Source organism: Falco rusticolus, chromosome 6 (genome assembly GCF_015220075.1).
Source record: "Falco rusticolus isolate bFalRus1 chromosome 6, bFalRus1.pri, whole genome shotgun sequence".
NCBI lineage: Eukaryota > Metazoa > Chordata > Aves > Falconiformes > Falconidae > Falco > Falco rusticolus.
The window spans coordinates 49122003-49149863 of record NC_051192.1 but is presented as its reverse complement, the minus strand read 5'-3'; the positions used below and the strand labels follow the sequence as shown (position 1 = coordinate 49149863).

Sequence of the window (27861 nt, the reverse complement as noted above, 5' to 3'; positions counted from 1 at the left end):
AAGTCAATAAAACTTTGTGCACGGACACACACAACTTCCAGCACCTGCCAGCTGGGCCAAAATGGGGATTAGCAGAGCTGCCTTTCTCTTTCTTTTCTTGCTCAGCTCAGGTAAGAGTCCTTTGCCTTCCGCTTGCCTGGGTGACATGGGGATCAAGGGCTTGCAAGATCCATTTGATGAAGGTGGGACCCCGAATCCCTGTTTCATCATTTACCTGGATGATGATGGATTTGGGGCTTCCTGGCCAGAGAGTTGCTGCTGAACAACAACTGTGCTGTGAACAACCACAAGAGCTGTGATTGCTCCAGTGTTGTGTTCGTTAAAGACACCAGAAGAGCAACAGCTTTGGGGAACAAATGGCTCCCGGCAAACATGCCCCATGGCCAGAAATGGAGGTGCCCTTGGAAATCATCCTGCCCAGGGCTTGCTACAAACACATGGCTGCCTCTGGTTTCAGCAGCCTTTTATCCAAGGGTTGTTTCTTTTTTTCTGTTACTGCCAAGTGTTGTGATCTTTATTTTGATTGTTTTAAAATTTGTAAATGCATTGCAAAAAATAAAATCACAAAAAAAAGGAAAAGTTGTTTTACACACTACAGTTTCAGTCTTTCATAGCCATAATCTTAACAGGAAAGTTTTCATACCATGTGATAGAGAGGCCAAAATCTGGTCAGTGTTAGTTTCTGCCGTATTTTTGGTGCTGCAAGACTATTTTTGTGGAAGATAGTACAAAATAATTTGTAACACACAGAACTGAGTAAGGCTCTTTACATATATCTTTTTGGATTCAGTAGATTGTAACTCTTACAGAATTTTCGAATAAATATTCTCTGTCCTGAAAACTTTAAACTTCAATGAACTAGGCAATTCATATGGCTGAGCTTCTTTCAGGCCTTCTGTATAACTACACAGCTTGTTGTGATTGCAGTTAAAAATGTAGCTATGAGTTTATCAACATATAAAAAAACCCCAATAAAATACAAAAGAATTTTACATACGTATTTTTAAAATATTAAAAGTTAACAGTTAGAAAAACATTTGGGTAGATTATAGCTAGAAATAGTAGACACATGCCTAAGCTTAAAAAATTATAGATATTATGTAATGTTAAGAATTATCATCTTAATTTAAATGCTAGTTGCTAAGTCATGTTGTTGCAGAATAACAGCCTCATTCAAATCAAATACATTTCTCAAATAAATAAGAATTTTATACAGGGGAGGAAATTACAGGATTTGGGGGGTTGTCTGCAATATTCTGCTTTTGTTTGCAAATCCTTTATCAAATGGCAGTAAATATTTGCATTTCTGAATAAGGCAGTAATACATCTAACACTGAAAAATCCCATAGACATAGGAAAAATGGTAGCAAGAAAATGTACTGCATTTTTATCCAGTTTGCATATGTTTCTGTGGGTTTTTTTTCTTAAAGTATTATGCCCTGCCATGTAATTACAACAGAAAAGGGTGGAAAATATTTTCATAACCCAAACCAATTACGACCCTTTCAATATTTTAAAAGTCAAATGCCATAATTATAATGACAATATTATTGCAAAGTGTCAAAATGGAAGAGAATAAACATCATATGGAATGAAGCTGTACCATAATAGGAATTCTTTACTTGTATTTCTTGTCCTTGTGGAGGGCATTTCAGCATCCCTATGATATTGTTTTAACCTAGTTTAATGTTTTCTTTCAAAACTTTTTTCTTCTTAATGTCATTTTTGTTTTGAAATAACTAGTGGAATCAGTGATTCCTGTGCCTGCCATGTGAAATTTTATGGTATCATTTTTCACTTTATCTTTTTTTTTTTTAATCAACTGTCTTCTTCTTTCATGCATACTGTTTCATGCAACTGTCAACCCTTGGGGCCAAACTCCTCCCTAGTTTACATGTAGAAAAAAACTTGCAGTAACTTCTCTGGATTTGCAATGGTATGGGAGGAAGCATAATTTGGCATTTGTGCCTATTGTATCAGTTCCATCTTATAGGTGCAAAATTATCTTAGAGAAAATGAAGTTCAGTAAGGTCCTGCAGCTGGGGAGGAACAGCCCCCTGCACCAGTACAGGCTGGGGCTGACCTGCTGGAAGGCAGCTCTGTGCAGAAGGACCTGGGAGCCCTGGTGGACAGCAAGTTGCCCACGAGCCAGCACTGTGCCCTCGTGGCCAAGGCCAGTGGGATCCTGGGGGGCGTGAGGAGGAGCATGGCCAGCAGGCCGAGGGAGGTGATCCTCCCCCTCTGCTCTGCCCCGGTGAGGCCCCATCTGGAGTGCTGTGTCCCCTGCTGGGCTGCCCAGTTCAAGAGAGACAGGGAGCTACTGGAGAGGGTCCAGCAGAGGGTCCAGAGGCGGTGAGGGGGCTGGAGCATCTCCCTTGTGAGGAAAGGCTGAGAGAGCTGGGCCTGTTCAGCCTGGAGAAGAGAAGGCTGAGAGGGATCTTATCAATGTGTACAGATATCTTAAGGGCAGGTGTCAAGAGGACAAGAGGATGGGAACAGGCTCTTTTCAGTAGTACCTCGCAACAGGACACGGGGCAATAGGCATGAGCTGTAACACAGGACTTTCCATCTGACTATGAGGAAGATCTTCTTTACCTTAAGTGTGAGAGGGCACTGGAACAGGCTGCCCAGAGACGGTGTGGAGTCTCCTTCTCTGGAAACATTCAAAACCCACATGGACATGACTCTGTGGAACCTGCTGTAGATGAACCTGCTATAGCAGGGGGTTGGACTAGATGGTCTCCAGAGGTCCCCTTCAAACCCTGACCATTCTGTGATTCTGTATAATACTCAACTGCAGGCTGAGCTAGCACTCAGGTGAAGGAATTTGACTGTACCAGGAGGCATGTGAACCTGCCTCACATTTCAAAAGAGTGTTACTGAGGAAAGGGAGGAGTAGTTGACTTCCTCAGCCTTTAAGAGATTTCACTGAACATCTCTGTGGAGCCTCCCAGTCACAGGCTGAGGGTCTGACCTGCATGAGGCTGCTTTCAGTCCCTTCTGCTGGCACTGGGCTATGGCTGAGAAAGAGAAGGGTCAGCAAAAGCTGAAGAAAGAAGTCCCTCTCTTCAGCATGGCTGCCTTGCAAGAGAGGGAAGCCAGGGCCTGGTTCATTCCCTGTATGCCTTCAATCCAGCAACTGCGTAAGGCTGGGCACAAAAGTGGGGCACAGAGCAGGACTGAGATGTATCACCAAGACCATGGGCCGACTGTCTGTCTGGGGCTGAAACCATACAGAACAGGTAACTCCCAGAGCCAAACATTTGTCAGTAGAGATATATGCTTGTCTGATAAAGAAACTGTAAAAATCACAGGGCTCATGCAACTCTCTGACCCTGCAGCTGGAAGTTATGAAAGTCACAGCGCTGTGAACTGTAGCTAAGCATTGAGAGACTGCACAGCTGTAACGGAGAGAGAAAATACTGAATGGCAAAGTCCTTTACAAGAAGGATTGTACTTGAACATTTTGGAGTTTACTCTTAAACATAGCTGTACTTTTTAGTATCCTATGTTTTTCACATGCAGCTATAGCCCAGAGGTTGTTAGGGGAATTTATTCATCAGTTTCATGTCTTGTGCTAATTCACTGCAATGGAGGGCAACATACACTACCTTGATTATTTAAGTAAGTTCAATACAGAGTTATTACAAAAATGGTAAATTGGATATGAGCACAGTGATAAGCTCATGTCTTGTTTAAGGATGGCTTGTTTCTTGCAAGAGTAAGAGCACTGAAAAGAGGCAGCTATGGGGTGGCTGATAAAAGTGAAGTTGTTCCATGTGGGTAGATACCAGCAATGGACAAGCATTGTTTCACATCCTTCTTGAGTCCCATTTCTCCACTTTCCCCAAAATATGGGTGACCAGTATTTTCTTTCTGAAACACTCCTTTTTTCCTTTTTTTTGCTCCTTGGGTCATCTTCTCTGTTCCCGTATTGTACACCCTAGGTTTGTGCTACCTGTTACGACTTTCAGAATGGTGCAAAGCGCTGTTCAAGCCACTTCTCTGTCCTGCCTTACATTGAGTTTTCGGTGATGCTGCCCTTTACCATACTAGGAAAGAAAGATTTACCCATATTTTGTCATCATTCATCCAATTATTCCAGAAATTAAATTAAATTATGATGCTACTCAACTAGGAGACAAAGAATTTAACATGAAAGCTTGAAATAAATCATATCAGTATTCATATTTTTACCTTTCCTTCTTTTTCCTTTTAGTGCAAGGAGACATACTAGACAGCTATGTGAGAACAGAGGGAGCTTGGCTACTCAACCCAAAGAAAGAAGTTTATAGGACTAATAGTAAAGAAGAATGTGCCGAGCGATGTGAAGCCGAAAGTAAATTTACTTGCAGGTAATTTCCACTGGTTCCCATATGTATCTTTCACTGCAGATGATGGAGCAGTCTGCCTTATTTATCAGCAGTCTGAACTTTTGAGGGATTTCTTAGGAGTATGTGTGTCTGAGATTTGCTGGAAAACCAAAAGATGTATGGAAACAAAATGCCTGGGATGAAGACAATAGAAACAGAGAAATTAAGCAAATTATGTTGAATTTGTATTAGAAAACTTCCTGATATCTTAATCCACAGCTTGGCACACTCTAGACCAACTTGACATGGTTTTATCAATGCTCTTGCACTCATTTAGCAAGAGTCATAATTAATTGTTTGGAAATTTAGGATAACAATAATAGCATTGCTTATGTCCCTTGCATTACCTATTATCTTGCATATACATCCATTCTGAATTTTACCAGAATTTGGACTTAACATAACTTCTATTTACTTTGAGAAAGAGGTGGCCATCTAAACCTTACTTCCTACTTCCAGCCAAGCCCTCTCTCTGCATTTGCATTTAACCAGGCCCAGGGGGGCTAAAAAAACATGAAAGATGTCATCTAGTCTGTACCACTGGCCTTTGCCCAGGTTCCTGCCTCAGGGGAACCCATTGCTTTGAGCCTAAGGCTTCTGAGCCTCCTGCACCAAAGCTTCAGAGCCCATTGAGCTTCAGAAGTGCAGCAGGCAATGAGAGTAATGAGGAATGAGATCCATTATTGTGGTGGGATGCAGTCCTCACATACGAGTCAGGGAGGTTTCCTCTTCTAATCTTCTTGAGTTCTTGATCTATAGCTTCTGCATCATACCTTTTTGAACTCAGCAGACTGGCTGCGGGGCTGTTTCCACCATTTACTTCTCCATCAGGCTTTTATTCAAGGCAGGGGTACCCTGGCGTTGACTTTCTAAATGTGTTTTGTAACTTTGTGTTTTAAATCAGAAGGGAAAATGAGATTTATTTTACAGAGGTGTAACCCTGAAGGATGACAGGGATTTGCTGACTGAGAGTGTGGAGTACCACCCCATTCTTTTTGATCTGACTCCCCTCTCTGAAAACCACAACTAGAGGACAGAGCTTCAGTAGTACTTGGCTTAGCAGGGCAGGGAGGAAGGCAGAGGGCAGGTCTGTATATTCAGATTACCTGTTTACAGTTTGCAGAGGATTATTGTTCCCTTTTGAGGCATATTCTGACCCAGCATCGTTCCTTAGCCTCTGCCTCAGGTCTAGCCTACCATCACCTGGCACTAGAATAATATCAAGGCCTTTTGTCCTTGCCTCCCTAATCAATTATGTGAGACCGATTACAATCAATAAAGAAGAGATGCTATCTGGCAGGGAAGGGTCTGGGGGAGGAAAGGTAAACATTAGGCAGAGCTTTAAGACAAGGCCAGCACTACAGCACCCTCACATTAGTGCTCAGACCAATATGTTCATACCAATACTTCAGACTTGTTATTCCACTTTAGCAGTGTGTTGGACCATGCTCATTAGCTACATCCTTACTTATAAATTTAACATTATTGAGAGCTGGGCTTGGATCAGGGTGAACAGACCCCAGTGTAGTTTTGTCCCAGGACAACCAGCACCCCCCCAGACAAGTCACAGACATAGTTGCCAGCATTAAGTCCAGATGTGATCCCTCTCCTTTGGGGAGAGGTTGTGTGAATTTACAGATACAGGCACACAGACCATGCTAGTTGGTTGCAGGGCTACAGAATGGGCTTTGTCAGCATTTGCTTTCTTGGTATAGACATGCTTACTGAATGCCATGTTGCTATTGCTGCTTTTTTTTTTTTTTTTTTTTTTTTTGTTCAGAAAAGCCAATTGTAGAAATTACTTAGCCTGTCAGGAGTTTTCCTTAGATGCTGTTGCAAAGGTTACACCATCCGCTCCAGTTTTGCAGACTTACAGCCTAAGCAATTGCTGAAAAGACAAACGGCAGTGTTTTCCAAAGCACTTACATTGCTTCACGTATGATGACTCAGAACAGTTATTGCAAAATAATTTAAGGTTCTGCCTTGTTGTGTTTTACTTTTTCCTTGGTAACTGCTGAATTCTGTAGAATAACTTGCTCCTTGAACGACCGCTATTTTTTTCTAAATAAGGCAGATATATCCTCTTCAGTATGTTCTCTGGTGTCTCTGGCACATCATAAACCTCCTTTTTTATCCCTTGTCATAATTTGTTCATGTAGCTCCCTTCCAACCTAAGCTTGGTATGACAACTTAGGAGTCAAAGTTACCACTGAAAATGGGAGCTGCAATACTCAATGATTTGTGAAACATCACTCAATGTTAAATATCACTGAAGTGCAGTGTCTGCTAAAATTATAATTTTATGTATTTATTTGCATATATAAATAAATAACATCTATATAAATATATATTCTGAATACTAGAAAAGGTGTTCAAGAAAACAATGCACATATTCAGCTATTATTTCTTATATTGCTCTCTCCTCTTAATTTCAACAGGGCCTTTTTATTCACGAGTAAAGACCAACAGTGTTTAACATTGGCTGAGAACACGAAAACAGCAGTGATATTCAGAAGAACAAATGCAGTACTTTATGAAAAAAGAAGTATGTCTATGTCTATGCCTTTTTAATATTATTTCACTGAGTTATGCTTTCCAGTGGGACTCACATAACCCTAATGACAATGTGGGCTAAGCCTTCACTGGGTCAGATGAAGTGAACAGGTCAGTCCTTACCTAACACCTGTTTTTTGCCACATTGCTCGTATACAGTGGTACCATTTTTCCCCCTCAGATTAGTGCTCCAGCATCTTTCCTGCTCCCTAAATCCTAGGGTCCACAGGCAGAAAAGAGCACTGTTGCTCAGGGAATGCAGAAGATGCTGGGACTCATGGAGATGGTAAAGGACCCTTCCCTCCTCTCCTTTTGAACTAACCAATAACCTATGGCTGCATCTTCTCTATCTCTGCTGAGGGTTCTAGGGGGAACTACTTGTGTTGGCAATGGTTTCTGAGACAGACCTTTTCCCACAGAAAAACTGATGGAAACTACCAAATAATTTCATTTGTATCACCAAAGAAAATTCACAGTTTACTTGGCTGGGACTCAAATCAGTTTTATATTAGTTGCACATGTTGTCAGGAGTATTAGAGTGTTAATTGTGCTTAAGATTAAAATGATCTCTTTTTGTAGTATTTTTATCTCGTTATATGATGCTTGTGCTCTTCAGTTAATGCATTTGGTGAAACTTTTATCCTAATTAATATTTTTATGGTACAACTAATTGACACGGTGAATTATTGTATTCTCCTTTTGTACATGCTTTGTTTCTGATCATTCTTGTCATAGGTGAGAATTGACTGAAGTGTATTTGATCTCCTTGCTGAAAATAGGAAGTTTGCCCTTAAGAAATGGCAAATATCCAGTTTTTAATCATATCTTTTAAAAATCTACCACCTTATGCCAGATACAGACAAACAATTGGGTTTTAAGACTATTTTTTGATTACATAATCAAGCATGGAACACTTGCTATATACAGGGAAGAAGGAATGTGTTTTATTTTTAATGTAACATAAGTTTCATTGTGTTGTTCTCTGATTTCAGTAATACACAAGGGAGAACTAATCTTACTGATCATTTAGACATAAGATAATGTGGTAAACTTTAAATAGAATTACTACTGTTCTGTGTTAGATGACTTCATGAACATTGCCTTTCACCATTTGCTGATTTGTAACTTTTAAAAAAATATTAATGCATTTAAAAATATTCAGAAACTGGAAACTATAGTATCTACCAATAAGTTGGTGTCCTTCAACAAAGAAAGGTGCATGAAAAGGAAAAATGAACCTGGTTCTCAGCTGCTGCAAATCATGCAGTGGTTTCAACCAGACAGTTTCTAATAAAATGTCAAGAATCACAATAACTAGACTGTAAATACCAATAAGCTCCAGAAAGCTGCATCCTTACTCCTCTGTTGATCTGCAAAGACTTGTAGGATAATATAATGCTATGTGTATAACACCTGCAAGAAGGTTTTATGTAGTAGTTCAATCGCTTTAGCTGGATTGCAGCTGAGTATGCAAATGAGATTTTGTTCAGACATTGTGGATATAAGAAAAATATTTTTTCACAGGGAGGGTGGGTAAGCATCAGACTACATTGAACAGAAAGGCTGCAGAGCCTCCACGCTTGCAGATATTGACTGGACAAAGCTCTAAGCAGTCTCAGCCAGCTCAGAAGCTGGCCATGCATTTTATGGGGATTTGGATCAAAGACCACTGAGGGCCCTTTTCAGTCTGATATTTTCTGAAGCCTATAGCCAGCTGCCTTTTTTTGTATATGTAACTGGTAGGTTATTTAATGTTCAGAATGTAAGATTTTTTTATTATATCCAGAAGCTGGTGGGAATTTCCCTGAATCATGATTAACTCATGCTAAGAAATCTTCTGTAGTTCCTATTAGAAAGAAAAACTGAACGGATCAATTGGCAAGTAATGAAATTTAAAGACTGATCAACTAACTTACATGTAAACAATCCTTACTGACTTTGCTTCAGTACTGTGACCAGGGGCTAGGCTGTGATTCTGATTTATTTTTGAGCCATCCCTTAGATTTGGTGAGGTTAGAACCTTGATGTGAGTCCTGCAATATTCAGTGAGGATTTGTTACTGCATCCTTCTAAGGCTTTTGAGGTCACAGCCATGGATTTTAGTTTCTTGAAAAACAGAACCCCATCAGGAAAGGTGTGAAAAACTGTAGTTCTACCTAATAGGAATGTCAAAAAATTGTGTATCTACCTACAGAAAACAAAAGACGGACCTAGGTGTCATGAATATCAAACCTGCACCCTGTTGTGTATGTCTCAGATAATTTCTCTGTTGCTCAGCTCTTCATTTGCAGAGAGTCTCAAATAATTACATGCCCATTCTAATGATAACATCCGACTAATCTATTGTTACAGAACAGAGTGGAAAATGTAGCTTTTACCTAAGCAGATCACACCACTTCCCTCAGCAGCTGCTGCTGTCCTGATACTACAAGGAAATTCCTTTCACATGTCCAGATGCTTTTGCAATACTATCACTGAAAGCAACGTTAATTTTTTCAGTTGAAGCAATTACTTGATGAGAGCTAATTGCTCTTTATCACTGCATTCAAAGAAAACTATGACAATTCATATAAAATTCAGTTTTTAAAATTATTTTTTTAATGGTACGTGCTATAAAAGAGAAAGTTACCCTTCCCTGACTTACAGAAAAAGTAATAAGAAATTAAGCTAGCATTTGGGAATTTTTATCCATGTAGTTGTTTGTAAATAGTTAACCCAAGGAACATGGGTTGAGTTTGGGGATCAAAGTTAGTTATGTGTCGTCAGACAGAAAAAAGCCTAAAGGTTATATAAACGGTCAAAAGTTTATGCAAACAAAAAGAGTCAGTGCTTGAGTGATTCAATGTTCAGTTACTGAGGTATTTAATGTTAATTTATTGCAAAATTGTTTGAGGATCCAAATGGCTTCCAGCTAAAGTTTCTAGAGTAAACTCGCCCACATATACATACATCGAAATAAAGATGTGCTTAAAGGTACATCTATAAATCCAGATCTAAACTGCCTATCATCCCACAGAAGAGCTGGACTTTATTTCAGATGCAAATACTAGTTTCTTTCATTTTGACAAGACAGACCTGTGTAAAATGGTATTATTTCTCCAGATTTATGTTAATTTCCCACTTGTATGTCAGCTTTGGCATAAATTTGATGCTGAGAAAAGCTGATGCAAAACTGCACCTCCACAAATACCTGATTTGGACACACCTTAAAGATGCTGAGACAAGCCAGGTCACAACCTAAAGGACGGATTGCTTCATTGCAGCTAGGAAGAAGGAACTGGTTGATGAAATATGCCCTGTGCATAGAGAAGTGTTAAATGAGTTTTCTGCTTAGTTTTCTAAGCCAGAGGAGACGTTACTTGACAGTGACTGTCCCTAAACTGCAGATATAGAAACTCTGAGGGAATGTGCCAAGATCAGAATTCCTTTGGCCTTGCCTTGGCAGAGCCACACCTTGTAAACCTGCTGTTCTCTCACAATCAAAACTCTTTGCTAGGAAAGGCGTTTCTTCAGTCCTCCCAGGAAAATGTTAGAGGTTGCAATGGGGAGATGGTTGCTCCCTCCTCCTGGGAAAAAAAATACAACATTGAGCTTTCAATTCTTACTTAATTTGAGGATTAATAATCTGGAACAATGTAATGTTTTTAAGCTTACCAATACAAACCCCAGGTTTATCCAACATTAAAATTTCCCTCAACTTATATAAAGACAAGATTTCATTGCTAATTCTTTCACTCTTTTTTTTTTTTTTTTTTTTTTTATGAAGGTACTACTAAGTTCCAAAATCTAAAAGCATAAAACCATATTTAATATGTACCCTCAAACCACTATCCATTTTATCTTGGACAGCAGAGAGTCATTGTTTTAGCATACCATGAATTATTTAAATCTCATTCATCATGTGGTGAATGTCAATAAAACAATGTAATCCACATTGATATGAATTGAAAAATAATTGCTTATTTAAAGTTGTAAAATGCTATGTGTACACACCTATGATTCTGTCCTGTTATCTTCTTCAGCTGAATTCAGGTGGCTTTCTTTTAAAGTTTGATTTCAATTACTGTCCATAACTTTAATAACATCATAGGAGGCAATGAAAAAAAGAATGTGTTTCTATTTTGTTAAAGTGCATATTTAAATTTTAAAAGCATGTTTTATTATTTAAATCTACAATAGCATGTTCTCAAAAGAACCAGGTTGTTACACTTTTGTCTCCAGAATTCTGGTTTTTGGAAATTGTTGGCTTTCACATAGATTTTTTAATGCTAATTAATTCAACTTAGATGTCAGATAACTAGTAGGTTTTTGCAACATGAGCTGTCTATTTTTGATGGCATAAGAAAGTTGAAATATGTCCAAATGTATTTAAATATATTAGCATGAAAAAGAATTTTGTATATGCTAAAATCTAATGGATATGTCATGATACTGATTAATTAAGCACATGTCATTTCAGTTTATCTTCTAGAATGCAAGGAGGGAAAAGGAGTCAATTACAGAGGAACAGAAGCCAAAACTCAGAAAGGTGTGCCATGCCAGAAGTGGGTTGATACTGTCCCACATAAACCAAAGTAAGGCCTTTTCATATATGTTTATAAGGTTTTGTGAAATTTTTCTAAGCCATTTATACATGCTAAGTAGACATAACCAATTTGTTTGGTGTTCAACATCTTCTTATAAAATATTTTTTTACAGTTATCTAGAATAAGGCAATTCTCTAATCTGCCTTGTTACTCAGAGACCTGCAATTGAAGGGTCTTTTATTGAAATTATTGAAATCAATACAGACATTATCAATATTGGCAGTTGCATTTGATTGAGCAATTAATTACATGAGCAAGCTAGACAGGAAAGCACTTGGTTCTGCTGAAATACAAATTTTCCATTAATCTCACCAGGGCAAGAACTTCTCTTAGATAAAGGTATGACATGTGGCAGATGAGATAGACGTACATTGCTTTATCAGTGAATCCACAATTAACAGGGCAGTATTTCTTGTATTTAATGAAAAACACCCAAGTGAGTTTATTTAGTAACCTCCTATTGAGAAGGCATAGCACTCAGGTTACAGAGAACTTGCACATTTCAGCAAGTGTCTTTTCATTACATCTCCCAGGGAATACGTCCCAGGGGAGAATTTTCTCTACATGCTACGTGGTACCTTGGCTGAGCAAAAATTACTTGAAACTATACAGCTGGAGTAAATGCAAGTATTAAAGACATGACTGGCCTTAGAGGTACCATATTTCCTGAAGTCTATAGCTATGGCACTTCTAACACTTCAGCAATGTCACAGTAGCAATTAGAAGACTTCTGAACACCACCTACAAAATGGTCTTTAGATAAAGATTTAATTTGTAGAGTTCTCAGCTCAACAGCTGGGACACTCTCCTTATTCTCTAACCGCATTTAAACTCTGTTCCAGTTACACACCTGAAAAATATCCCAATGCGGGACTGGAGGAGAACTACTGCAGAAATCCTGATGGGGATGAACGTGGACCCTGGTGTTACACAACAGATCCTGCTACCAGATTTGATTACTGTAACATCCCAGAGTGTGAAGGTCAGGATATATATACTGATTTCTTTCCCTTTTTGGAAGATGTGTTCAAGAATGTGAAATTATTCAGATACTTAAATTTTTAATTGAGTATTTGTTCCAGACTTGAGTTTAGTTCAGCCTGAAACTTTCCGATTAAATTTTCAGCACCAACAAGGAAGATATCAGAAAACCCCCCAAAACAGCTATACAAAGTCTTTTTTTTTCCCTAGATAAAAAGAATGATACATGAGTGTATTCACATATGATAAGCCTGGAATTGAACTAAATGACAGTTGCCAGTGCAAAACTCAATATAACATGACAGCAGCAAGGCACAGATTTTCAAGTATAGCTTAGTAGTTTTAATTTAGCTTTTAAAAAAAACGCAGTCCATAAAGTTGGTTTTTTTTAAATCGAATACCATCATAGAATGGTTTGGGTTGGAAGGGACCTTAAAGATCATCTAGTTCCATCCCCCATGCCATGGGCAGGGACATCTTCAAGTGGGCCAGGTTGCTTAAAGCCCCATCCAACCTGGCCTTGGACACTTCCAGGGATGGGGCATCCACAGCTTCTCCGGGCAACCTGTTCCAGTGCTTCATCACCCTCACAGTAAAGAATTTCTTCCTAATATATCATCTAAATTTATCTTCTTTCAGTTTAAAGCTATTACCCCTTGTCCTATTATATACTATATAATGTAATCAACTATAAATGTAACCAACCATTGAAGTCACCTTGCTAAGAAAAATAAGCTTTTGCTTCACCAAAAAAAGACTGTCCTTCAGCCTTGTGCTCTGATCAGGCTCTTGAGTTTCATGTGAGATGACTATGAGTGTTTACAGACCAGTTCTTCAAGGACTTTCTGTCTCTTGTTCTCATTCTGCCTTACTCCTACAGTAGAGTGTATGCACTGCAGTGGAGAAAACTACCACGGAGTAGTTGCAACAACAACATCTGGGCTTGAGTGCCAGCGCTGGGACTCCCAGCAACCTCACTCTCATGGATACCTCCCAGAAAAGTGAGTCAGACTCTGTGATGGGTGGTTTATTGCCAACAATGGCCTGAAGACCATCCTGCCCCAGACAGGGTAACCATTACAGATTAGTGACATCTTTTAAAAATTATTTTTCCTGTTCAGTTTTCCAGAGAAGGATCTGAAGATGAATTATTGCCGTAATCCTGATGGTGAACCTCGGCCGTGGTGTTTCACTACCAGTCTGACTAAACGCTGGGAATACTGTGACATTCCTCGTTGCAGTGAGTCTGACTTCTAGACCTCTAGATGTTGCAGCACTAGCAAACTAGTAGGCTACAACAAGGCTTTTACCATCCCATACCAGGTTAACTTCAATAAGTAGTTCCCATGCCTTGCCCCAGCACAGCCACCGATCCCCCACAAGGTTTCAAAAGTTCATCTACTGTCTGTGCTGTTTCTTCATACTCTTCAGGCCAGTCCACCCTGCTTCTTGCCTCTGCTGCATCCTTCATTGTCTCACCTACATCCAGGGCAGGCAGGCTGGCTGGCTGGCTGGCTGGCTGGCACACTCTCTCTCTCTCTCCTCCCTCTGCTTCCCCCAGGCCTCTCATCATTAGCTGCTCCTTTTCCATACCTCTTAGAGCTATTTAACTACTTAACAGAACCAGCCACAGCTGCACCTTATCCACATCAGCCAACACACTGTCCCTGAAGGAAGCCCACAGCTGTATACTATCAATGTTAATTAACCTGCCTTCATTCCTCTATAATTCCTCTACATCTAGACAGCTTCTATTCAGAGTGATGCAAGGAGCTAGAACAAACAGAAGAGGCCTCAAAGATAAAAGAAAGAATAAAAGACTGCTGTAATGTATCTCAAAGAAAAAACAAACAAACTAGACATGTCTGTCATAGGCATTTCTAATGGTTTTGCCTGGAGCACATCTCCATTCCTTGATGTGGTTTTCCATGACTAGGCCTTTCAGTGGTTATGATGTTTCTTCTGATGTTCCTCTTTTGATGTCAGAAAGTTCCACTCCTCTTGAAAATCTTTTGGCTTTTGTTTTGCTCTTCCAATTTGATTTTCCACCTTTTCAATTTCCTTTTCCCCAAAAAGCCTGTCCTTGCCACAATACTTCTCCTTGAGGCTTCTCACATCTCACCCTTGCTATCTCTAACTCTCACCAGTTAGAGTACATCTCTTTTATATCTGCCCCTATGTCCGTACCTATCACTGATGGGCCTGCTACTTTCACCCCAGTGAAAGTATTGCCAATTGCTCCCTTTCCAGCTTTGTTCTGATGGGGCTGCTAGCGCTCGGTTATGTTGTACCCTGGCTGCTCTAAAGGGGCAGACGCAAATGTCCTTCTGGCAGCCTGACTGCTTGTGAAGATGTTGAAAAGGAAGAAAGTGAAGTTATTTTTAGATATTTTCTCTACTTTTGGACTTTCCAAACATTTTTATATTTAAATCTTACCTGCAAAGAAAGCTAAAAAGCCTGCTTAATTATAAAGTTCAAAGGGGTTTTGGTATTGCTTTTTACTATGTCTAGAAGGCACTGCTTAATTTCAGTTCCTTTTCCTGTAACAGCAACACCCCCACCAGCTCCTGCACCGGGGCGTCAGTGTCTGTCAGGAAGAGGAGAAGACTATCAAGGCACAATATCTGTTACTGAATCAGGAAACACCTGTCAGCACTGGAGTTCCCAATCTCCTCACAGACATGCTCGCACTCCTGAAAACTATCCTTGCAAGTAAGTGAAACCTTTCCATTGTTCAGTGTCCATGAGAAGTACCAAGGCACAGAACGACTTTGTTTTTCTTCAACTGTATTGCAAAGTTCTTCATTTACACTAGCATTCATCACCTGTCAGATTCCAACTTTTCAATCTTTTTGCACATTTCTTTTTATACACTTCTTTGGTTTTGGATGCTAGTGTCTCTTCTGACTTTCAAGCTCTGCTTAATTGAATTTTTCCCTCTCCAGTTCATCATTTTCCATATTGTTGCTCAGGTGAAGCAATGTGGAGTAAGAAAGTTACAATTATAATATATGCTTGGGCCTAGATTCTTTCACCCTATGTTTCTGCTGTGCTGCTCTTGGCCTCATAGTACTACATGAAATACAATCTCTTAGTACATTGATCAGTTTAGCAGGTGTCTGGTGTAGCACATCCAAACCACCAGCACATTGCAATTATTCATCTAGTAAATGGCATCAGTAAATGACAGCAGCATTTACCCACCAGTAAATACAATAGTAAATGAGCCAGCAAGGTACATCCTCCTGTTGTTCGTATAACCTTTACTAGCTTTCCATGAGAAGCTTTTCTTAGCTAAGTTTTCTGTTTCAGGAACCTAGAGGAAAACTACTGTAGAAATCCTGATGGTGAGAAGATGCCATGGTGTTACACCACCAACAAAACCGCTCGGTGGGAATACTGCACCATCCCCTCCTGTGATGGGTCAAAGCCAGAGGCCCCTGGTAAGAAGAAAAGGAGACATCTGAAGTGAAGGGTCTCATCTTGATGTATTTTGAAAAATCTTGGGTGACTCTGCTTAGTTGTATTGTTGCTGTCACTCTAAGTATTGCTATGTATCAGTTCAACTCCTGACACTGGTGTGGAACCCAGGCTGGTATGTTCAGTCTGGTGCACAAGTGAAGTAGGTTTTAAGTGACCTGCTGACGCAGATCAGGAAAAATTACAGTAACAGGGGTCTCTTCCTTTTGCCAAGTCATGGTTCTCTCCACCTCTATATTTTTAAATGACCCATGGAAAAGTTAATTAGTCTTACATGCCAGCTCCTGAAAAATTGAATCCAAAGCAAAACCTAAGACAAATTAAGAGTACTGAACCAAGATCCCATAAAAAGCAATCAAAAGAAAATTGTCCTTACACAAGGCAGTCTTGTTCCACACAGGTACCACAGACATTCCCCTACCCTGCAGAAGTTTCGGTCCATATGTGAACTATTTGGATCATTAGCTAAAATAAACCCCCATGCATGACAGTAACATTGATATACAAGTGCTTTTAATCTAGCGTATCATGAAATTTTTACAAACATTTTTAGGAATCTTCCATTTGATCTACAGTCTGAGAAGGGTTCTGTTACAGAGAGAGTGCTGTGGTGATCACTGAAATACTTTGGCTTGTTTTCTGTTGGCTTTCTATTCTCATGTATAAATATCAAAGTATTAAGATGCAAGGGACTGGTTTCTGTTATTCACTACAGCTGTTGATGTGCCTGAGCAGGCTCAAATTTCTGAGGACTGCTATCAAGGCAATGGCGTGACTTACCGTGGCACAGCTTCTTTCACTCTCACGGGGAAGAAATGTCAAGCCTGGAGCTCGATGTCACCACACCGACACAATAAAACAGCAGACCAGTACCCAAATGCGTATGTGTATTTCCCATTGCCACATTTCATTGGACAATGACCAGCCATGAACTCGTTTTGATTTGCTCCATCTTTACACAACAACGATTTTAAAACTGGGAAGGGAGTGTACTTGATGAAAATAATCGCTTATTTTTCTTCTTCTTTGTTAATGTGGAATCGTTTTCTATTAACGTCATCCTGAAAAAAACCACAGTTGTCACTATTATGCTTTAGACTAATTAACTGTGTGTTTCTACATTGCTTCTAAAGAAATTAAGAGTTACCATAAATTTTCCCTTATACTGAAATGAACTGTTTCTATACATGAACTTCTTCATGAGTTAAAGTCTTTGTTTCCTAGTCTGCAGTTCACTAGAGCTTTGAGGAAGGGATGGGTTGTTTTCTTATTCTTAATATTTAATACTTACTTATTCAAAAATGCAAAAATCTCTATCTTCTTAAAAGCTATTAATGCATTTGATAAATTAAAAGGGCTTCAATATACTTATGTGCATTTACTTATCTGGATTTGTAAACAGTGTTCTACTATAAGCATTGATCAGTGAATAAGTATTTGGCATGTTTAAATATTCTGCATATGTTTCTTGATTTCTTTATGCTGGAAAAAGGATTTCTGTCACATACTGTACATGATAAATGATATATGCTAACTCTGTAGCAGACCTGCTTTCTAAAATGTTCTTTCAAATTCTCCTCAGATCACTGGCATAGATGGGTACATAATATGCTTATATTTGTAGGGACCTGAGGCAGAATTATTGCAGAAACCCAGACGCTGATAGCCGTCCATGGTGCTACACCACCGACCCCAGTGTGAGATGGGAGTATTGCAACCTGAAGAGGTGTGATAGTCGGGTACCAGTGACTTTACCAAAACCTCCTCAAACAACACTGGAACCAAATCCTGGTGAGAATACTTTTCACTTCCCCCAGAAATGCTTACAACCAGCAAGCTGATTTTTTATGGAAATGTCATCAATAATTTAAAAAGGATGACATACAGGAAACTCCAGATAATTACAGAATTTAACACAATACTGTATCCACTCTCTTCATTTTCTGAACTTTCTTGTAGAATTTTATAGCAGGGTTTCTGTATTTGATTTTAGATTAATATCGTGTCTTTTATCTACTACATCTGGCAATACTGGAAACACAAGCAAACAGATGGCTAGTAGTCTTCACACTCCTGTGGGAGGGCTACTAACAATGAAAGTGGATACAGACATGATGGCATTTTGCTGGAAACTGCTCCAAAAAAAGTACTTTCCTGGACTCCATTTCCCACCAGAGGACAACTAGCTTTTTTAACTCAATTCAGATGCAACTGTGTTATGCAGTAGGTGGTATAGAGGGCTGCAGCTTTCTTTTTTTCTTTTTTCTTTTTTCTTTTTTTCTTTTTTTGCTATGACATGTTCTTCTGATTGGAAGGCTAACAGTTTTGGCTGAACATGTATTACTGCTTTTTACCTACTCTAAAGTGTGGCATTGGACAGATATCTGTATCTGTAAGGAAAAGACTTTATGAATGCATGGTCTTTGTGCTACTGGTTTCTGGAGTCTCGAGGGGTCAACTTAATCTAAGCTTCTTTGTTTTATTACTTTCCTGATCATGAATAACATGTTTAAAATGCAAGGAAACTAAAATGTGACTATTAGCCATCATTGACACTACACTGTCCTTCTTCCCTTGTATAAACATTATGTAGGATGTGTAAGTCCTAGTAGTATTTTCTCAAATTTATTTTTCCTTCACCACCATCAAGTATGGATGAGACCAAATAGCTCACAGCTAACAATCATTTCCTTTTCCTCTTTTTTCACAGACTGCATTAACGGTAATGGTAAAGACTACCGTGGCACAGTAGCAAAAACTGCAAGAGGCAGAACTTGTCAAGCGTGGAGTTCTCAGAAACCTCATAGTCATGACTATTTCACTCCCATGACTCATCCAGAAGCAGGCTTGGATAAAAATGTAAGCAGCTGTTCATCTAATACTTGCTGTTGTTGACCTTTACGCATCTTCTTCATGGTCCCTCAGCAAGCATTTCATGCCAGGTCTTTGTAAATTAATTTATTTTCTTCATTTCAACCCAAGAACCTTATTGTGCTAATTCTTATTGACATGAGCAGTCTGTATTTCTGTGGGACACACAGATGCCCAGAAGCTCTGCTCTATACTTCTGCGGCATAAACAAGGGGCTTTGGATGGGCACTTGCTTCTCCTCACTACTGAGGACTAACTGGAGGTGGTCTGTGGGCAGCATCTCTACCTCCTCTGCCAGAAGGAGTGCCTGGGGTCATAGGTTTTAGCAGTAACAGTGGCAGCTGAAATGGGAAAGGATCCAATATTCAGTGCAGGTTCCTTGAGATATATAGCTGATGGATTGATGTATATTGATATATATCCTTGAGATATATAGCCCCCACCCTCTATTAATTCCCCCTCCAGCCCTCCAACTTCTGCCACAGACCATCACACAAGGTTATATATGCATCTGACCCATCCTGTAAGTCATTCTCCATCTCTAACTTTCATCTCCCTGGTCCTAACACAGGTACTCATCACTGCTTCCCTAGACTTGTAACACCCCATACACAATACTTGCCTGGTTTGTGACAAGCTGTGTATGTGATATAAAGAGCTTGTTTGATGTTGCTAGCTTGAACTGTTTTTTCTCCAGGTACATGATTTTAGAGCTTGCTTTAATCAATCTTCTGATAACATCACATACCCTGTATTGAATTCCAGCTCATATTGGGGAAACTCCCTCTGAAAAGCTACATGACATAATTTTTTTGGTTCTTGCATTTGACAGGGACTCTTGAGGAAGGGAAGCATATGTTTTCTCCTTTTTCCTAAGACACGGGATATATTCCAGAGTAGGGAAGAAACTAGAAAAATATCTGGTAGCATGCAGTTGTGTGAGGTATCTGTGCTGAGCAGAGATCAGTCAGTATGGCCAGCAAGACCTAGAAAGTGATCCAGCTAACCAAGCACCCCGTGTCAGGATGAACACTGCATCCCTGCCCCCGGGAATCGTAGGCATCACCAAGTAGTGCAAAAGCAGCTTACACAATATCCACTTGCCCTGGAGTCATGAGACACGCAACCAGAATGGGTGTGAAAGGACCTCAGGGTTGACCCTACTGCTCCTACTAACTGCAGTAGAAGCAGGAGTAGACAGTTTAGGGCTTTTGAAAAGCCCATCCTAGATCAACATCTCTTACTTTTTGAGAACTCAGAGGTCCAAGCTTGCTAATGAAGCTCACTGGCTGAAAACAGTGGAAGAGGTTTCATTTTTGTTATTTTTTTCTAAACTCAGGAGCAAATAGAAAAAAGAAACAAATTTTGACTAAAGGAGCTGGAAATCACTCATCAGAAAGGACACAGAAAGAAAATTTCCCAAATTTAATTTGATTTTATTTTGAAGCATGCATTGGTAGGCATTTTTGTGCCCTGGTTAATAGCTGGTGTCTTTATACTTTGTTACAGTACTGCAGGAATCCTGATGGAGATGTGAATGGACCTTGGTGCTACACAACAGACCCAAGAAAAGCCTGGGAGTACTGTGACATTCCCAAGTGCCGTAATTATTCCTTTAAAGACTAGTGTCTCCCTTTCCTGTAACCTTCTATGACAACTGGAGGACATCGAGTGATTAATCTGAAAGACTGATCTAAGACAGTACAATAGCTTTAGACTGGAAATTAAGATTGTGGGGAAGTGATGCTCAAAAACCCTGCCTGAAGTCTTAAGAATGGAGCTTATTCCTTGGAAGTGCAAACCCAGCACGAGGTGTACCTGGAGCCCACTGAAGCTCAAGGGTGGTTTTGCCATATGTTTCAAAACAGGGCTGTTCCTGCAGATATTTGCTCTGCTCCTGTCTGGTCACCTGGCATAACCACATGTGTGGCCTAGCTGAACAAGGGATGCTCTTATCCTAGCAAAATTTTTGCACCCCCTTCTCATGCAGTTCTGGTTCTGTCCTGGATGTAAAGCAGATTTTTACTCCTCTGATATTATACCATATCAGATGTCTGAAAAGTGGACCTGGCCCTAAATATTTGACCAAATGCGCTTGTCTTTGTTACTAGTAATCAAGCCATTGAGTACTCTGAGCTGGTGCAACGAAGTGTACAATGATAAAATCTTACATTTTGGTTTCAAGTCCTTTCATGTCTATCAACAACAAAAGCTATGCCAGGAGGCGAGGTAGTTCCTACTCAAAAGAAGGATGACTTTCTTGCGGCCCTACCCTCTCAACTGTGAGCAGCAGAGAATGTGCTCTGATCAAAACCCCAAAATGGAGCAAATACAAAAGAGAAAAATGTTCTATAACATGCACATACTGTAAGTGTAAAAATACTACTGCACTAAAAGTGTTGGTCTAGGACTCTTAGGGGGGAAAATGGCATTTTCACATGGTTATTGTATTAAATTTCAAGAACCAATTTTTTTAAAAAAATAATACTTTCTTTGTTCAGATGTTCACCTAAAGAACAGAGAGAATGTGGCTTTTGCCTTTAATTTCACTAGTTAGCTCCTTTTGCTGACAACAAATCTAAGTTCTGTGTTGATAAGAGTCAGTTTCCCACGGCTAAATAAGAACTGCCCTTTTTTAACAACTCAGAAGTACCAAAAGACTCCAAGATAAGAGTGGACAAAATATTGTTACATAGAGGCAGTGGTTGAATTCCATGTGCTGTATCACCAAGATCAGTTTGAAAACAGTTGCCAGTGCAGTTTTGCATTGCTGGCATCTGTAAGAGTACATTTAAAGATGTTGAGAAAATTATTTTTTTTCTTTTTCTCTGTTTCCTTCTCCTTCCTGCTCCAGTTGTTGTTTGGTTTTGGTGGGTTTTTTTCCTATGTGACTGTAAATATATGTGTAATTTGCCGACCACTGAGAAGTTTATGTGAAAAAAAATTGCCAGGCATTTCTAAGCATTCCAGATTAAGGTAACCTAACAAAGTACATGTGGTGCATAGTATAGAATTGCCTGCAGAGAGTCAAAAGCTGAAGTGATAAATGTAACAGGTTCACCTTCTAGTTTTCTGAGTGCATAGTGAATATATAACAAATACGCTAAAGTTCCTTATAGTAGTTGTTTTTTTCTTATTCTGTAGCTCCTGCTCAGTATGAGTGTGGAAAATCCAAGTTTAGACCAAAGCTGTGTGCTCAAAGGATTGTTGCTGGATGTATTTCACATCCACACTCCTGGCCCTGGCAAATCAGTCTCCGAACAAGGTATGGCCATTCCCCATTACATTAAACTTCACATGCAAGGGACATTTGTCTCTCATAGGATGTTATAATATGTGGTTGCAGCATTCTAAATTTGATTTTAACTTAAAAATAGCTCAAGGCTATACATTATATGTGCTAATCTTAAAGATGGCCATTTAGACAACCAAGAGTGCTCTGTTTTATGATAAATACCTATAAATACAACCATTGATTTCAAGAACACTTTCACTAAAAGGCAGAATGTCTTCAAATTTCTCACAATATTCTATGGTAGAATCAGCATCCTGTGAGCAGAAGCAACAGTTTGAAGTATGGCTAGTACAGATCTTGATCGATCCTTCCATGTAAATGTTTGATCCTATTGGCAAAGTTATTAGCAAAACTAGGAATCAAGGCCAGTTGCAAAGCTTTCAGTGATTTATGTTAGATAAAAGCCAGAATCTCTACAACGGTATACATGACTGCATGTAAGGTTTTCCAGTAATAAAAATACTGGTTAAGAATGAAGATCTAGATGTTGTCATACAAGGCCTTATAAGAATGTCCACAAAACACTACGTCATTGTAAGAAATACTGTTCAAGGAAAGTTAAATGTTGATTCTTAATGAAAATGTGGCACAATGTCTTCAGTTTATAAAGATGTACATGTTAGAGAGATCACCTAATTATCTGCTGTAGAATTAACTTCCCCACCTTTTTATGCCTTTCTGCTCTATTACAGTTACGGCCTACATTTCTGTGGAGGAACTCTGATAGACCCTCAGTGGGTTCTTACTGCTGCTCACTGCTTAGAAAAGTAAGTATCTGTTATAGCCTGTGCCAGCATTTTCTTATACTAGATTGAAAATAGGAGAATCAAAATGTATCCTATAACCAACACGAGCTGTATCTCAATTCAGCTTGCAAACAGTTGAGAATTGAACCATCTGTTCATCATTCATTAGAGCAGAGTTTCATCCGAAGAAACAAAGAGTGACAGTGATAACTTTTGCCAACTTGATTTCACGTGCCATAATAAGGGATTAAGAAATCAAGTTTACACCAAAGCTGTCTGTATTTTTATGACTTTGACAGAACAAGGTGCCCAGTAATGTCATTAGTAGTCCATGTCTCGAGTGTGTGTTCATCAGCTCACCATGTTCAATCATTTCCAATAGGTCCTCACGGCCATCTGCATACAAAGTGTACCTTGGATTACACAGAGAAAGAGCATCAGAGGCATCAGTGCAAAAACGAGATGTTGAGAAACTGTTCAAGGAGCCACACAGGGCAGACATTGCTCTGCTAAAACTGAGAAGGTACCCTTGCACTTGAAGCATTCCTTCATTTTGATGGGACAAGTTGAGTAAAGAGTGGTTGCTGGTGTCATGGATATGTGTGTTTCTCTACACACAATATTCAATCAGTCATTTAAGACACTCTCTTCCCTTTCTGCAGAAGCTCCAGTGGAAACCAAGGTGATTCAGCTGCAGGGCTTCAGAAACAGAAAGGGCTGCCTTGGGAGGGGAGGAAGGCTAGGAACACTGACCCAGGTTGGCAGTGCACTAGGTGCCAGCTCCTGGGAGGCAAGGCAGTGGCAGCAGAGTAGGAGGACATAATGCCTAGAGAAGATTTCAGTCTGTGTTTCTACATGCCTCTACCTTGATAAGGTAATGAGGATTGAAAGCAGCCATATTAGCATGATGTCACCTCATACTGTTTTCATGTTGTGGTGGGAAGATTTCTTCTAGCAGGTCTGTCCAGTATACGTGTTTGATGCAATACCCAGCACAGCCCTTCTTGCATCTGTTTCCACTCATCTGAAACTCTTACCAAGGCACTGTACAACTAAAAAGGAATACATTCGTACAGCTGCAAGCAGATGGAAACATACGGTGCTTGTGCTTTGATTTCTGTGGCTGCAATGCAGGTCCAAAACAGATGCAGGGTCAGCACAACTAATGTGTGTTCGGAATTGAACCTAGCCTTAGCTGCACTCAAAGGCAAGTCAGATTGACTTGTGTTCTGCTGTGTGCTAAGTGTCCAGTTTGAAAATGATTTAAAAATAGTCAGACTGGATGCAGACAGAGCAAGCTAACCCTATGTGTTAAAAGCCATTAATTCATACCCCAAAGTAGCCTTGTAATTAGGTTTTGTGGCCTATACATCAACCTAAGTTAAAGCATTCTCCTGGATTTATTGTAGTAATTTTAGTATTCAAAAGCCTCTAACTTTTCCTTTTTGTGTACCACATTCTGAGGGTTTAGAGCCTGAAATAAAAGTGGGTTTGCACATTAGGAAAAACCCTTATCTGAATGTCACACTGTATAATCTTTTTAGAAACATGAAGATGATACCAGGGATAAATGTCCTAATGATTGTTCCTGTACAAGTCTCTTGTTTGTTTCTTTCAGCCCAGCAATCATTAACAATCATGTAATCCCCATCTGTTTGCCAAAAGAAAATGCTGTGTTAGGAGGAAGAGAGGAGTGCTATGTGACCGGCTGGGGGGACACAAAAGGTGAGACAGCATTAACACATCTGAAAGTTCTGTGTTTGGAAATTGATATATACTTTATCCAAAGAGTATTCTCTTTGTGCCAAAAACACCCTGCACAAGCTTGCATGCATACCTATTTCATCAAAATTCATCAGGTACTGCCATTCTTTTCACTGTTTCCATCTGATTTAGATTCTAAATCACTCAGAGCCATGTAAACTGAACCCCTCTAAACCAATACTAAAAGAGGAGAATCAGACTTAAGGAGCTTCTAACTCTTACATCCCAGTCCATTCCGCTTTTCCCCAGACTGGGCTTTCACAGAGTCAGAAGGAAAGTTTTTCTACATTTAGGCCATTTCTTAATCAGGTGAAGGTGATTTGCTCATTCTCTTGAATTTTTGTTTTTTTTTTTTTCTCCCAACCAACTTGGTTCACATCTGATACAAATATAAACATAATTCTCATTTTCAAAACTTCCCACTCTGTCTTGGTTGAGAAGAACATCAGTACCTTCTCTGCCTCCTTGCTTCTGCCCATCATACCATTTTAAACTGTTTACTTTCTACCTCCTTTCTTCCACAAAGAAAACTCAGATACAGAGAAATAAAATGGCTTAGGAATGACTCCCACAAATACCATTGGATACTGGGTCCATATGGATGTACTGTGGAAGCAGGAATGCAATCAGTGCAGCATGTATTTGATAGTTATTAGAGAGCGAGAATTACCATAATACTGATAATGCTTACTGATTTTGGTATCACTTCATATTATGCATGGGAAGTATATGCATAGTGCATAAACCCTATGTTTATTTTACTGTTTATCCATATCTCAATATTTGTTTTGTGGAGATGTTCATCTACCTTTGTCATTTATTCTGGTTTGGTTTTTTTCATTATTATTATTTGCAAAGGAACCGGTGGTGATGGCCTCTTAAAGGAAACTGGCTTCCCCGTAATCGAGAATAAAATATGCAACCGCCCTGAATTTTTGAACGGTAGAGTCAAAAAACATGAGCTCTGTGCTGGGAATATTCATGGTGGCACAGATAGCTGCCAGGTAAGAAAGTCTGTGAGCATTAAGAGTTGGTTGTCAGCATATTCAAATCAAACAGCGCTTTGCTTTCTGGGCTTTAGAGGCTCGAAATTAGCCTTGGGATGTTCCTACACCACATGGCATGTGAGCTGAAAAATGCACATGGATTCTGCTCTTCCCTTGCTCCCTTGCCTGCTACTAGGAAGTAGGGCAGGTAATTTTTCAGATAAGCCTGTACTACAGAGTGAATGGTAATACACGGCTGCCCAAGCCAGGTGTGTGGAAGCCAACTTAGAATAACTAACAGTCTGATATTTTTTCTCAGACCACTTTGCTTTCCTTGGCTACACTAGCTCCAATGTTCAATCTAGCTCAGTTAAAATGACACATCTCAGATAGCAGTCAAGGAACAATGGCAGAGCCTGCCATGCAGGCATAGCAAGGGCCAAAGGAATTACTAATTTCCAAGTGTCAGTACCTGTGAAAATCACACAAGGTGAGGCAAAATGCATGCTGGACTTCCCGTTTGCCGAAAAGGAAGAATATGGTTGGCAATAGGTCATCTCACAAATGTGGTACAAAGGCTTTTTCCAGAAGTCTACATTTTGAAATTGAGTTCTTCAGTTTCTTTAACTCTTAGAATCACAGAATCATTGAATCATTTAGGTTGGAAAAGACCTTTAAGGTCATCATGCCCAGCAATTAGCCTAGGACTGCCAAGGCCACCACTAAACCATGTCCCTGAGCACTGCACCTACATGATTTTTGGACATTCCCAGGGATGGTGATTCCACCATCTCCCTGGCAGCCTGTTACAATGATTGACCACCCCTTCAGGGAAGAAATTTTTCCTAATATCCAATCTAAACCTCCCCTGGTGTAACTTAAGTCCATTTACTCTTCTCCTGTCATTTGTTATCTGGGAGAAGGGACCAACCCCCACCTGTCTACAACCTCCTTTCAGGTAGTTGTAGAGAGCAGTAAGGTCCCCCTGAGCCTCCTTTTCTCCAGGTTAAACAACCCCAGTTCCCTCAGCTGCTCCTCATCAGACTTGTGCTCTGACGCTTGTGCTTTCAAATATGTGAAAGGGCCTAGAAAAGCTTAACATACTGAACCAAGACAGAAACTTTCCTCCCTGAAAAGCTAGAGGTAACTGTAAAGAGATGTGAAAACAACAGACTGCCTGCCCTAGCCAGGAGGTCAATGCCATTGCCAACACAGTGTGGGTAATTCTCTGCACTAGCACTGTCACAGGCAAGCAGGTCACTGAGGGGTGTGCATTTTGTCTGAACACATGCATTCACTTGATCTTGGGTCATCTAGTAACAACAGGAAGCCATGAAGACCACAGAGAAGAGACTGAGGGCGGAGGCGCAGTTTAAGTTACTAAGGGCAACCAGATTCCTTCTCACCAAATCCCCTTACTTCAAAGATAGATGTAATACCTGGGTGACGGGAAGAGATGATTTTACAGAAATGTTCAACAACATGCATAAAGAACTCTTTTCTGGATAGAGCTCCAGTTTTCTTACAACCTGTGCAGCCCTCACATGCGAGAGGTGCTTCTGTTTCAGTGCCTCCTGTGAAAAGGCTACTCTTGCACATGTGGCTGTCCTGTCCATGAAGGAATAATTCTGTTCATTCTCTGTTTAGGGGGACAGTGGAGGACCTCTAGTCTGTCTGGACCAAGATAGATTTGTCCAACATGGAGTCACCTCTTGGGGCCTTGGCTGTGCCCAACCCATGAAACCTGGTGTTTACGTTCGAGTTTCTAATTATATTCCTTGGATTGAGAGTATAATGGAAAACAACTGATCCTGGGTATGAACTGCCCTCTCCTGGAAAGCAGTATACATGTTAGAAATACAAGATTCCAGGCACAATATTAAAGCTACAATCATTCTTAAGAACATAAAATAAATATATGTTCATTCATTTTAAATTGATATAAATTAACAATTATTGCCAAGAAATCCAGCTGATGATATGTTACCCTCTTTATATATGTTCTGTGGGTTGTTATGTTTGACAATAGACTAACCTATGAAATACATGTCAAAAATCTCAACCCCAACTGTAACTGGACATCTGCATTTCAATCTTTTATTAGGCTCAACAATTACTTTTTCTTCTAAGGCTGACTTTTGCAAGATGCTGTGCTTCCAACAAATGAAGAAAGTGGAATAATTCTCATTTTCTATGAGTCATCTGAGCCTTTTACCAATTTAATGA

At 39.8% G+C, this 27861-nt stretch overlaps 1 protein-coding gene across 2 annotated transcripts; it reads left to right on the top strand.

The window, feature by feature from the left end:
- PLG (plasminogen) lies at positions 1-27822 on the top strand. Of its 2 annotated transcripts, none has more exons than XM_037391036.1 (19): positions 1-110; positions 4220-4355; positions 6812-6918; positions 11386-11500; positions 12355-12494; positions 13377-13494; positions 13615-13733; positions 15043-15205; positions 15806-15936; positions 16689-16854; positions 17598-17764; positions 18684-18832; positions 20354-20447; positions 21989-22109; positions 22832-22906; positions 23268-23408; positions 24504-24610; positions 25508-25653; positions 27283-27822. In XM_037391036.1, the coding sequence occupies exons 1-19, from the start codon at positions 62-64 to the stop codon at positions 27442-27444; spliced, it is 2406 nt and encodes an 801-aa protein (XP_037246933.1). In that variant the 5' UTR covers positions 1-61; the 3' UTR covers positions 27445-27822. The 2 variants fall into 2 exon arrangements, with proteins under 2 accessions (XP_037246933.1, XP_037246932.1); XM_037391035.1 differs by having other exon boundaries at positions 13374-13494.
- The last annotated feature ends 39 nt before the right edge of the window (positions 27823-27861 follow it).